The 14,033-nt window shown below is 33.5% G+C and overlaps 1 protein-coding gene across 4 annotated transcripts in view; it reads left to right on the top strand.

The window, feature by feature from the left end:
* LOC110462678 (L-ascorbate oxidase-like) overlaps window positions 1-14,033 on the top strand; it is a 40,369-nt gene that overhangs the window by 13,719 nt on the left and 12,617 nt on the right. For all 4 annotated transcript variants that reach the window (XM_021516766.1, XM_021516768.1, XM_021516765.1 and 1 more), the window contains 5 exons: window positions 9,473-9,573; window positions 10,176-10,321; window positions 10,522-10,639; window positions 11,327-11,430; window positions 11,737-11,843. In XM_021516766.1, coding sequence (XP_021372441.1) covers window positions 9,473-9,573; window positions 10,176-10,321; window positions 10,522-10,639; window positions 11,327-11,430; window positions 11,737-11,843 — 576 coding nt within the window. The remainder of the gene's footprint in view (window positions 1-9,472; window positions 9,574-10,175; window positions 10,322-10,521; window positions 10,640-11,326; window positions 11,431-11,736; window positions 11,844-14,033) is intronic.

Here is a 14,033-nt window from a genome sequence, read left to right as displayed (position 1 = left end):
TAAGTTTATCCGTTAACTGTCACAGGTATTGGCACCTTGTGTGTGTAAGTTTATCCGTTTACTGTCACAGGAATCTTATTATCAACTGCGACATGTAAACAGCTTAGGTTGAGGAAGCAAGGGTGCTACAATCAAGAAACGGTTAAAACATTAAAACAACCGTGTTTTGATGTAGCTTTCAGGCAAGCCATGGTAATATAACAGATATAAGTAAGGGTTGATGTAGAAGACTATGTATGTGACCTGACTTCAGGTTTGTTATGATAGTCTGACGTGGTCAATAAAGTTCCTGTCATTTAAGGCAGCATATTATCTCACGTCGATATAGATGAATGCGAAAAAAAGCCCGATAAAAACATTTGGCGAGTGTGTGCTGTTCTGTTAATTAGAATATGAAATGTTAATGTAGTGTAGATATAATGCAAATGATATGGAAATGAATATTTGCATATTTCAAACAGGGTAGGTTTGTAATGTAAAGAGTACGCTGACCTCAGAAATGAATATAGTTTCGGCTTGAAAGCTTTCTGATATAGTTGTTAGAAGCTAAAATATTATCCTCTAGTGTACATTCTTGCATGCACACGGTACAAGATACTTGAACAGTATACGTTTTACTACTTTGTTACTGTATCAACAACAGTACTTATTTAGAATTATTTGTGTGATTTCCGGTGTACAGATATTTGCATATTAATGTTTTGCGAAAAATATTGTATGTTTAAATGATGTTGAAAATAACTATCTAATATATGTAGATGAAATGTGAATATTTGATAAAACGCTTCACACGTAAGAGCGACTCTGGATATCTTCAGCAGTTATAGAAATGTGATTATATCGTTAATAACACAATTGAAGATTTCCCACTGAGGTTATTTTTTTGTGTACACAATATAAACATATTTTTTATCAAAACAACCATCGGCTCTCCGCCAGCTGGTTAGATGTGTTTTAACATTAGCTTAAACGTTCAATAAAGCTGTATTTTCTCCCTGTTCACATGACAATTGTCATATTTGTTTATCTAATTTCATAAAAGGCAACGCAAACATATGTGTGTCCGAATCAAGTATTCATGTTAGACCATACTGTCGTTATTACGTACGGGACAGCCGTAGCTTTCCTTGATTCGAGACGAAATAATGTTGTGTTTCATTTAATTTTGATAGAAAAACTATTTATAATGTTACTTATCTTATACAGATATCCATTTTAATTGATATATCTATAAAGGTTTAAAGTGTATGTAGTTATCAACTCAATGTTTTGAAACACAGAACTGACAAAAACAATTCAGATAATATATTCAGCATTTGTACGTCTAATTTCAGCAATCAAAATATCTTATTGGTAAAATAAACAGCGAGAAAGTGCAATGCCTTTGACTCAAACCTACTTGAGGCATCATGTATCATTACGGGTTTAAGATTAAAACGTCTTAATATTTCTTTTAATTTGACTTGCTTTGTTGCACCAACAGACAGAAAAAAACATTGCATGTTGATTTTTAACAAGAAATGACTTCTTCTTCTACCAATAGCTGCGACAGAACGCATAGGTATGAGTGCAATTGTCGCAATTAGGTGTTCTTGGAGGTGGCATTCATGTCATAACACTTTTTTATAAAGATTTTTGGAAATGAAAATGATAACTTGGCAACAAATGTAGGTTAAAAGAGAGAACGTTATATACTGGGCAGAAGGTATGTGTAGACGAGTGATTGGGCAACCCCCACCGAAAATACCTACACAGTCATTTACCAGTATTAGGGAAGGGAATGGGCAACCCCCACCGACAATACCTACACAGTCATTTACCAGTATTAGGGAAGGGAATGGGCAACCCCCACCGACAATACCTACACAGTCATCTACCAGTATTAGGGAAGGGAGTGGGCAACCCCCACCGACAATACCTACACAGTCGTCTACCAATAATAGGGAAGGGAATGGGTGTTAAAATTATGTATAGCTGTGGCAAGATTTGACTCTAGCAGAGGGTAGTTTTGGGTTGGTAGTCAGACAGAGCTGTTTTGAAAGAGTTAAATCAGGTGACTGACAGGTGTTAGGTTTCCATGTTTATTGTCAATAATTGTAACATGTGCATGTTATTTACTATAATTCGTTGCTTAACACTTGTTTTATGTTAGATCTGTGCAAATCTTTGTTCTGAAATGAAATTATATTTTTATCACTCTTTGTTAAACCAATTATTTAAGATACTTATTCACTAGTACAGCTTTCTTCTAAATCTTAGTCATTTCAATGTAGTTAGATATCATTTGTAGTCTTAAATGCTAATCGTACAGTTCCACTTTAATTTTGAAGACAACGATAATATCCATGTAATCCATGTTGTTTAGACTGCTTGTGTAATTTTTTGTTATGTTCGTTATTAAATCTCTACTTACTACGTTTGTTTTTACTTAAGTTTGAAAGAAATACGCTCTATAAAACGTTGTATAACACTCTTTTCGAAATATATATTACAACAATAAATCAGCTGTTGATAGGGCATTACACCCTATAAACCCAAATTTTTGCATTTCCTTTTGTTACATACACTGCTTACATTTGAGACACGTCTTAAGAAATATATACGTTGCATTTTTTTCCAAAGGTTATTACTGAAGCGTTACTTTGAGGCCAGTAACGTTAGGTTATATTATGTTTTTGTTTTGATATTTTATCAAATGAATGCAAGTTATATATCATCTAAAATGGATAAATTTATTTGAGGTTTTCATAGAATATTTATCCGAATAAAAAAATAAGCATCACGGGAACAAATCAAAATATTTTCCATCAATTATCTCTGGACTATTATAGACTTCTTACTCTATATTGTCTGTTTCCTAACACTCAGTTATCATTCATTGTAGTCATTTACCAAAGTTCCACTTTTTATTCAAATGTCTTTGGTATTACAACTAAAGTAAATTGATAAAAAAAACACCCACATTGTCTTGATTTCTTGAAATCATCAAACGGTGAAATATTTATGAAATTATTAATGAGTGTTTTGTTTTGTTTTTGTTGCACTCAGTGTTAATCATTCAGCATCATCAATAACAATACATGTACCGTGACAGTGTGCGTTTTCATTATTATTTGTTTATGATTGCTATTGCCAAGTAAATAATAATTATATAAATACCATTATAAATATATATTTTCCATAAAAAACACCTTTCTTAATATTTTTGTTTTGTTTTTATTTTTATTTTTATTTTTTTGTAGCGTTATTCTATATATATAATATATATCATATTATGCATTACGAGAACATGATATATTTTGGCATTCCTTTTCTTTATACTTAATTATGTTTTCCAATACATATAATGATAATAATGTGAAGTATGTTTTAAATCACATAGGTTATTAATGAAATAATATAATAATATATAGCAAATAAAGAAATAAAAAATATGTTATGATATGTTTCATTTAAATAATATATCCAATATTTGAATGCAACAATAATAATTTATTATATAAAGAGATCGAAATAAAAGATAAACAAAAATAAATATACCATTATATTTAGTATTTAGATAGATTTTAAAAAGTTATCCATTTAAAAAAAAAAACACCACTGTGTTGGTCATTGTAATGAGCTGTCTTGATTGAAATGTTCATCATAATGCTTGTTGTCTTTTTTATTTTTTATTTATCCATTCATTATTTCAAGTACATGTTACATTTACTCATTACTTTTTCCATTTGTTCATCTTCATCTTTCATTCCATTCATCTATAAATCTATCCATTCACATATCCAACTATTCATTCATTTATACCATAAACATTATATGTAAGTTCATATTTTTTCCATGAAATACTTGATTGTACCTCTTATTCTAATATTTTGTATGTAACATTTTTAATTCATGTCATGGCATACATCTATCACTCTGTCTATATACATTATACATAAATTCATAAGTTTTCGATGAAATAATTGATTGCACTTTTCCTATTATTCTTATATTTGGTATGTAACATTTTTAATTCATACTTAAATTGGGATAACAAATTAATTCCTTTCTGTTTCTGTTCGCTAATATGATATACTTTATAAATGGTGTATCCAATTATAGTAAGTAAAATATTGACCTCTGTGTAACTATTACAATTAATTTTGTAACCAACTACAATGTATTTTAGATTTTGCATATTTACTGTATATCCAACACCTTTAAATAGTTTTGTTATTCTTGCCCAATATATACTCAAATAGTCACATTCAATAAAGTAATGTCTATAATCCTCTGTGACATTACAAATGTTACATAAATTATTATCCTCGATTTTCCACTGATTTAGCAGTACTTTATTTGGTAATATGTTTTGAAAGAGTTTCCATCTATACATTTTATGACGGTTATCTTTCAGATTATAAAATATAAATTGAGTCAAATCATTAAAAAGTTGTGATCCTGCTATGTTCAGCACTCTCTTCCACTTTTCAATGGAGTGCGTTTTTATACACTTTTTTGCTATAAACGCATTGTACAAAAATGTATTATTAATAGTTTCTATCTGTTTATACTGTTTTCCATCATATGTTAGAAACCCTTTGCTACATTTTACTTGTGTGCATCTTGATTCATTTGTTTTTAATAAATCTAACCACGTTTTTGGTATTGCATTTTTTAAAGTGTTTATTTCACTTATCCAATTTCTAGTATCTTGTAATTTATTCAATATGTTTTGTTCGTCTATTTTCCCGTGTCTATTAATAATATCATCGATTGTTATTATGTTACTATCAGCCCAGTGTTTGTAAACAAGTGATTTTCCTTTGAATTTTATATTGCTGTTCCCCCAGATAACTTCCTTTCTTACATCATAAAATGTTTTACAATTTCGTTTCAATCCCCCTCCTAGCCGTATCCACGCCTCTAACATATCAATGTAAAAATCAGATATATCAGTTTTCCCAAGATTTGTTATTTTACCGATGTTCATTTTAAAAATGAGATATTTTTTTCCATATCTATCAAACATTTTTTCTGGTAATGATTTCCAATTTGCTTCACTGCCATCAATTAATCTTTTCACCCACCCCACTCTCAACATATCTATATGTGACTGAATATCTCTTATTTTCAGCCCGCCCTGTTCATACGGTCCTATCATCGTTTTTCTCTTCACCTTTTCACTACCTTCCCATATAAACCAAAAGACCTTTTGCTCTAATTCAATTATTTGACTCTTTGATATTATTTGCATATTTGCTAAATATGTTATTTTTGGAATTAAAAGAGTTTGTACTATAACGGATTTTCCGATGAAAGTGAGTTTTCTTTTTTTCCAATTTTTAAGCATTTCATCCATTGTTGTCTTTTTACTTTCCCAATTCAAATTATTACAGACTTTTGTATTTGTCCCAAAGTATATTCCAAGTGATTTAATTTCCGTTTTCCATTTAATCCCCTCGTAATGTTTTCCTTTTCTTTTATTGCTACCCAACCATAAGCCCTCAGTCTTATTTTTATTTAATTTCAATCCTGAGAATTTTCCAAATTCTTCTACAAGTTGAATAGCTTTACGAATATCATTATACTGCAAAAATAATGTAGTGTCATCTGCAAGCTGCGCTATTTTGATGTGTTTTCTGTTTAATTTAAACCCTTTCACATCAACAGTATTTCTTATTTTGGTAGCCATTAGCTCCACCGCAATTACAAAGATTAAACAAGAAAGCGGACAACCTTGTCTAATTCCTCTTGAGATCTTATATTCACCTGATATCCAATTATTATTTTTTACCAATCCTTTAATATCTGAATATAATGTTTTTATCCAATTAATAAATGACTTACCGAATCCAAATCTGTATAAGCTAGCATACATGAAGTCCCATTCTATTGTATCAAATGCCTTTTTAAAATCTAGAAAAAGTGTACACAAGTCTATATTAAATTTTTCTAAATAATCAATTACATCTTGGATTTGCCTTATATTAAAGCCTTTAAATCGCTTCTTAATGTACCCATTTTGATCTGTGCTTATTATTTTAGGCATCACCTCCTTCAGTCGCGTCGCTAATACATGTGCTGCAATTTTGTAGTCTATATTCAGCAACGATATAGGTCTCCAATTTTCCAGCTTTTCAATTTCATTTTTCTTATAAATCAATGTTACTAATCCATATTTTTGGGTCACACTGAGCTCTCCATTAGCATATGCTTCATTTAATACATCTGTTACTAAAGTACCTATTTTTTTCCAAAAAAGCTCATAAAATTCTACTGAGAGTCCATCCATTCCAGGACTTTTATTTTTTTTCCTCTTTTTTACCGCAGCCGTGCATTCTTCTAATGTTAATTCTCCATCACAAACCTCCCTATCTTTATCTGTTAATTGCTTAATTTCTTCAATATTTTGTACGTATCTATCTATGTCATTACCATTCTGTTTATCGGATTGGTATAATTTCTCATAGAATTGTTTTATAGTATTCATAATTTTCCCTGGTTCTTGAACTCTTTTCCCATTTTCGTCTTCAATTTCATGTATCACTTTTTGTGTTTGTCGGTGTTTTTCTAGGTTTAAAAAATATTTTGTATTTTTCTCTCCTTGTTCTATCCAGTTAGATCGAGCCCGAATCTGTGCGCCTTTTGCTTTATTTTCGTATAAATCTTCAAGCCTTGATTCATTTTCTTTTATTTTTACCTGTTCATTTTCTGTTAAATTTATTTTCTTATGTAAGTGGTTTAACCTATTTTCCAATATTTCAATATCAGCCTTTCGTTGCTTTGATTTGTTAACACAATAATTAATAGTTTCGTGTTTGAACATTGTCTTGCAATAATCCCATGTTGTTCTCTTATTTAAATTCTCCTTGTTACATATTTCAATTGACTGCTTTAAACTGTCTTGTATTATTATATTATATTCTTCATCTGCTAAAATACTATTATTTATTTTCCATACACCCGGCCCCTTTTTGTCACCTATAAATAGTTTCAGTGATATTGCTTGATGGTCTGTAGATTTAATTTGAGCTGGACGGATATCTGCTGATTTTATAATACTGCAATTTCCCTTTTCTGTTAAAAAATAGTCTATTCTACTTGCAGCCCCTTGTCTGTTTCGTCTCCACGTATATTGTATTCTATCTGTGTTCTTATGCCTCCAAATATCTAATAAGTGTGCTGTTTGTATCAATTGTTTAAGTCCATATGTTATATTTTTATGTCTAATCTTTCCTATTGTTTTTCTGTCTCTTTGATTAAGTACCTCATTAAAATCACCCCCAATAATTGTACTTCCTATACTCTTTTCCTTTATTTCTTTTGTTACTAATTTAAAAAAAGCGTTCCTTTCATTTTCAATATTTGGTGCATATATATTTACTAAAGTAAACATTTTATCACCAATTTTCAAATTCATTAAAATATATCGACCATTATCAGAAATACTGTGGTTAATAACTACAGCATTAAGTGATTTTTTTATAAGTATCGATACTCCTTTACTGTTTCGTTCCCCATAATTATGGAAACAATGTAATACTTCATTTACCTCATTATCTATTACATCACATAATTCATTAGTGAAGTGTGTTTCTTGTATCATTAATATGTCAGTTTGTTGTTGTTTTAACCATTCGTATGTTCTCAGTCTCTTTCCTTTGTCTCTTAGCCCTTGTACATTAAGGGAGAGAATATGTATATATTTCTTCATCGTGTATTACCATCATTCTCTCCTGTGCCTTTCTTTGATTTTTTTGCGTCATTCAATTCTGTTGCTGAAGGCGGTCTTTTTTTTGACAGGCTTCTCGTTCTGTCTTGCCCCGGTGTTTTAGAACCTTCCTTAGCTGAGACTAAAAATTGTTTGATTGAGTTTGTCTGTCCATTTCTATCTTTCCTTGATGTTCTATTCTGTTGTTTTTTCTCTGTTACAGTATTGCCAGTCTCCGCCTTATTTTCGTTGTCTCGTTGTTGATTGTCAGTTTCGTTGTTTGTCGCTGTCTCTGTGAATATCTCTGCCTCTGTCTCTGATTTCGACTCCGTCTCTGACTCAGACTCTGTCTCTGACTCAGACTCTGTCTCTGACTCATTCATGTCCTTGGTACAATCTTGTCGTTTATGTCCTCGTTCCTTACAGATGAAACATGTCCAGTCATTCTTACAATCTATCGTACTATGTCCTGTCTCTAGACATTTGTTACATTTTTGTTCTGGTTTTTTTTCTGTCTGTCTTTCCGTCTTTGGTTGTCCGTAATACCAAATGGTACTGTAGTATTTTCCGAGTCGTAGCGTTCTCGGCAGTTCTGATGTCAGTTTTTTTACAAACACTATACGATCTCCTGTGTCACAATTGGTAAGTTTATTGTTAATTCTTAGTTTTTCCCTGTAAAGGTCTAGTATAACACATCCTTGCTCCTCAAGACCTCGCTTAATCAGCCCGTCGTCAGCTGATAACGGTACATTTGATATTTTAATTCGCGTTGTGCTAATTGGATCATGCCTCGGGCGTCGCGGATTTTCCGGTATAAGGAACACGTGTTTCCCTCTAACGGTTACACCGGTCGAGAGTAATTTCACGCGATCAGGAATGTTGTCTGGGTATATTCGCCACACATTACCGGTACGTTGAATACCACTGAGTCGTTCTGCTGGTATTACAGCGCCCAAGCTCATATACATCTCAGTGTGGTTTAACCATTGTTTATTAAAATTGTTAATATTGTCAACTTCAAAAACATCCGTTTCTTTCAAAAACACCGGTTTAGCAGTGCCGTATCCCGGGGGGTATAGGACCCCATCGGTCACGCCCGCGTCCATAGTGCTGTTATTACTGGCATCCAGTGTGACATCTTTGTCACGTACATCAATACCCGGTACACCTGTATTGTTCATAGCCTGTGCGTATGTGGGCTTACTGGCCGTCTGACCCACTTTCTCACCTACCGATGAGCTCATCTTACTCGCTATGTCCACTAGCACGGCCATTACCCCGGCCAAGTCCGTAGGCCCTGTTGAATTTTGTGAGGTCATATTTTCAAATTGCTGCAATATTATCGTATTCAAGGTTCACAATGTTCATGTACAATATATGATACAAACCGGTAACCTACCCAAGTATCTGTCCACCACTTGTAAATAGGTAAAAATTTTAAACACCGATAAAATTCTTCTGATTCGAAATATTTATGAAATTATTAATGAGTGTTGACAGATAGATGCGGTTGGTCGTTGCCATTTTTAAGTAGGTTGTGCACCAATGTCTGTAGACAAACATACTACATACTTTACTGCGTTTTCATATGGTCCATATGACTTTGGTTTTTATCCGTATTTAAGTGAACACACGCAATGTAAGGAAGTGTATGAATCACCGTCGTTCTTTCCCGGGAATGTTATTTGCATTCTGGACAAAGAAGAAAAGAAAATTTTCTTCACAGTGAAAAATGCATTATCATTTGTAAACCATATCTTGGTTCATTTTTGTCAGATTTGGAAACTGTGTTACTGACCGATGGCCAGTACAAAATGATCTACACCATCAATGGTCAGTACCCTGGACCGTCCATCGTGGTTTATCAAGGACAGCAGGTTAGACTTTATATTGTTCCGTGGTCAGACACAATCAAGGCCCGCATTCATGAAACAGTTCTCACGCATTGGTTCAGTGGTCAAACCAACTTGCTTTTAACTGGATTAAATGAAACGACAGGGTCGAATAGTCAGATCTACTCATTGAAAACAGTATATGCTTCAAAACAATATAGGAACACGAAATCCGTCTTGAGCATAGAACCCAACTTTGGATTGAGAAGATTTCGTGAATACAGGCACTTGACAGCAGTATGTCATCACAATTTGGTGTAAATTCATGAACGCATTTCTTTCATTTTTATTTTTTTATTTATCTATTTATACAAATATTGACATTGCAACTTGATCCTGTACAATAAAAATGGCGGAAGATCGATATATCGACTTCAACAGATTACGCTATATCAATTCTAATGGAAAGAAAGAAATACATAATCTTTTCGTTTCAGATTGAAATGCATAAGAATTAAGTCAATGATTAACACCGGTTTTTTTTTAACTTTGTGTTTTTTTTCATTTTCATCATCTGAAGTTAATGAAGTGTTCTCATTTTTTCAATGCCGCAATTGTTCATGAACAGTAGTGTCGGATTCGTTTAGGTGGAGGTGGTAGTGAAAAACAAGCTGATGTCGGAGGGAGTTACGATACACTGGCATGGCCTCATACAGTGGGGCACGCCCTGGATGGACGGTGTTGGGTCTCTGTCACACTGTCCTATCAACCCCGAGCAAACCTTTACATATAGGTAAACAATCTACCTCATTTTTGTATTATATTTTATATTTTTCAAGGACAAGTGATGAGTTAATATTTTTTTTCAATCCAATCGATCTCTAAGGATACTATCTGAATATTGTGTTTATCCTAGTTTTGGTATCAAACAGAATCTGATTAAAAACTGTTATGACTTATAAATAACAGTTATGTGTGACGTTATACATGTAGTTTTTTGGCTGAGCCCAGTGGAACTCATTGGTATCACTCTCATCATGGAGCGCAGAGGACGGAGGGACTAACAGGTGCATTGGTAGTCCTCGAGAGAACGGGGGAAGAAGAAAAGGAGGTACTTTAGTTCTTTCTATTTTGTAAACATATATTAAGTATGGGGGCACTGTAATATCGTTAAGTAAAGCATAAATAAGCATCAACATGCATAACAATCAAATTAAAAAAATGTAAATGTGATTGTGAGAATTTGATGTTCACTTTATAGTGCTACAATGTACCTCACTGAAATACCATGCCAAAGGCTCCAAGCATAGCATTTCACCCAGTCACATTATACTGACAGCGGGTTGACTAGCTGTTGTCATTACCCTTAATGCTGAACGTAAAGCAGGAAACAACAGTTACGAATGTGCCAGTCTGGGACAGAACCCATACAGATGTTCAACTTCTAAGGACTTGGGGGTGTGCGAGTCTGGGACAGAACCCATACAACTGTTCCACTTCTAAGGACTTTGGTATGCTCCAGCCTGGGACAGAACCCATTGCCCTCCTTCCCTGGGCGATGTTGTAGACGGTATGAAGAGATTAGCAATTTGTACTTAATGCATGAGAATGCAGAAATAATGGGGTAGAGAGAAGGAATGAATATGCACAGAGTGAAAGATAAGAAAGAGGAAGTCGGTGAGAGTGTATTAGCTGCAGGTGGGATGAATCTTGCGCTACCATAAATAAAACGTTAAGCATATATTTTACAATACGAAAATGATCAAAGCGGTATAAATATATATTTTTTCCTTATTAGGAAGCAAATCAAAATAAAAAGACAGAGTTTCTGATGTTCCTACAAGACTGGTTCCATGAATCATCGACCGAATTGATCAGCTTCCTTGACTGGGGCATGCTACAGTAAGTTTTAAAAACATATATCTCAACCACTTATCTATGTAAACCATATGTACTAAAATCGCACTTTGTGTTACAGTAACGATTTGTATACTTACCTCCAATTTCATGCTTCCTCAGCAGGGATTGCCCCAATTATTCTCATCACTAACACTGCTCACTTATTGAGCTTCTGCTCATTTAAGAGTGGCTATTGTTGTATTTATTTTTACTTCTCTCATCAAATTTTGTTTCATACTTCCTTACATTATACAATGAATCTTTCAAATTTTCTACGGAATTTGTACGTTTAAACATTTGTATATGTAGGTTTCTTCGTGGATTCGATGCAGACCAGTGTTTTGTGCCATATGCTGGAGCTAATCAGGAGAATGTTGGGTTTCTTCCCTTTGAATCTATACTCATTAATGGGAAGGGTAGGTATTATCAGACAAAAGGTCACATATTGCCAATTTGATCGTTTTGCAAGCGACCATTTTAAACACACAAAATATTGTCATCGCGCATATTCGTTTATAATTATGTTACGTGTAATGCTAACGTTACCAATTATTTTAGGAAAAGAAACTCCGTGGTGTCAGCACACCAATATATAACAGCAAACGCAGAGGGCAATCAAAACAAACGATATCATGGACATCCACAAAAAAATCAAACGTCGTGATCACTTTTTAACCAGTCTAATATTACTTAACTCTCTGTCAGCGATGAGTGATGCTATTCCACTCAATACCCAAACTTTTATTTACGGTTTTTAATCACGAGACGTAAATATGAATATAAATGTTGTTGAAACGATTCAGAATTACATTAGAGACACCAGACTGTTTTTATTAGATTCTCAAATAGCTTTGTAAAATAACCTATCATACAACAATTGCGATATTTGAAATATGTATTGTCAAATTAAATTCAAAGTACAAATAATCCCTCATTTTAATACTTAAAGAAACATCTGTATATACTGTTATGTTTTGTAACGAGAGGGCTTATAAAGGCTATGCCTGTAGACCAATTCCTTTTATACATAAGATCAGTATAACCAAATATTTTTTTGACACCCAAAAAACCAGAAGTAAATCACTAGGCGTGAAAGCAGCGAGGACAATCAAAACAAACTAGATCTTTGAAACCAACTAAAAACTGTTAATAGATCCTTTACAGGTAAGTGTTCAATAAGTGAGATGACACCAACACAAACGAGATCATTTACACCAACTACAAACTGTAGACAGATAATTTACAGACAAGTTACCCAGTAGTCAGATGGCACAAACACAAACTAGATCATTGACACAAACTAAAAATTATAGACAGATAATTTACAGGTAAGTTCCCCAGAAGTCAGATGACACAAACACAAACCAGATCATTGACACCAACTAAAAAACTATAGACAGATAATTTACAGGTAAGTGCCCAGAAGTCAGATGACACAAACACAAACCAGATCATTGACACCAACTAAAAACTATAGACAGATAATTTACAGGTAAGTGCCCAGAAGTCAGATGACACAAACACAAACCAGATCATTGACACCAACTTAAAAACTATAGACAGATAATTTACAGGTAAGTGCCCAGAAGTCAGATGACACAAACACAAACCAGATCATTGACACCAACTAAAAACTATAGACAGATAATTTACAGGTAAGTGCCCAGAAGTCAGATGACACAAACACAAACCAGATCATTGACACCAACTTAAAAACTATAGACAGATAATTTACAGGTAAGTGCCCAGAAGTCAGATGACACAAACACAAACCAGATCATTGACACCAACTAAAAACTATAGACAGATAATTTACAGGTAAGTGCCCAGAAGTCAGATGACACAAACACAAACCAGATCATTGACACCAACTTAAAAATTATAGACAGATAATTTACAGGTAAGTGCCCAGAAGTCAGATGACACAAACACAAACCAGATCATTGACACCAACTTAAAAATTATAGACAGATAATTTACAGGTAAGTGCCCAGAAGTCAGATGACACAAACACAAACCAGATCATTGACACCAACTAAAAACTATAGACAGATAATTTACAGGTAAGTGCCCAGAAGTCAGATGACACAAACACAAACCAGATCATTGACACCAACTAAAAACTATAGACAGATAATTTACAGGTAAGTGCCCAGAAGTCAGATGACACAAACACAAACCAGATCATTGACACCAACTAAAAACTATAGACAGATAATTTACAGGTAAGTGCCCAGAAGTCAGATGACACAAACACAAACCAGATCATTGACACCAACTAAAAACTATAGACAGATAATTTACAGGTAAGTGCCCAGAAGTCAGATGACACAAACACAAACCAGATCATTGACACCAACTAAAAACTATAGACAGATAATTTACAGGTAAGTGCCCAGAAGTCAGATGACACAAACACAAACCAGATCATTGACACCAACTAAAAACTATAGACAGATAATTTACAGGCAAGTTACCCAGAAGTCAGATGGCACATACACAAACTCGTTCATGGACCCCGTTTTGAAACTGTACAGAGATCTCTAACTCTTCCAAAAGCGAGGGACACCAACAAACCCCTTACACATGGTAATATACTATTAATA

The sequence above is a fragment of the Mizuhopecten yessoensis genome, unplaced genomic scaffold, assembly GCF_002113885.1.
Source record: "Mizuhopecten yessoensis strain PY_sf001 unplaced genomic scaffold, ASM211388v2 scaffold10821, whole genome shotgun sequence".
In the NCBI taxonomy this organism is placed as follows: domain Eukaryota; kingdom Metazoa; phylum Mollusca; class Bivalvia; order Pectinida; family Pectinidae; genus Mizuhopecten; species Mizuhopecten yessoensis.
This window is presented reverse-complemented; position numbering and strand designations above follow the sequence as displayed.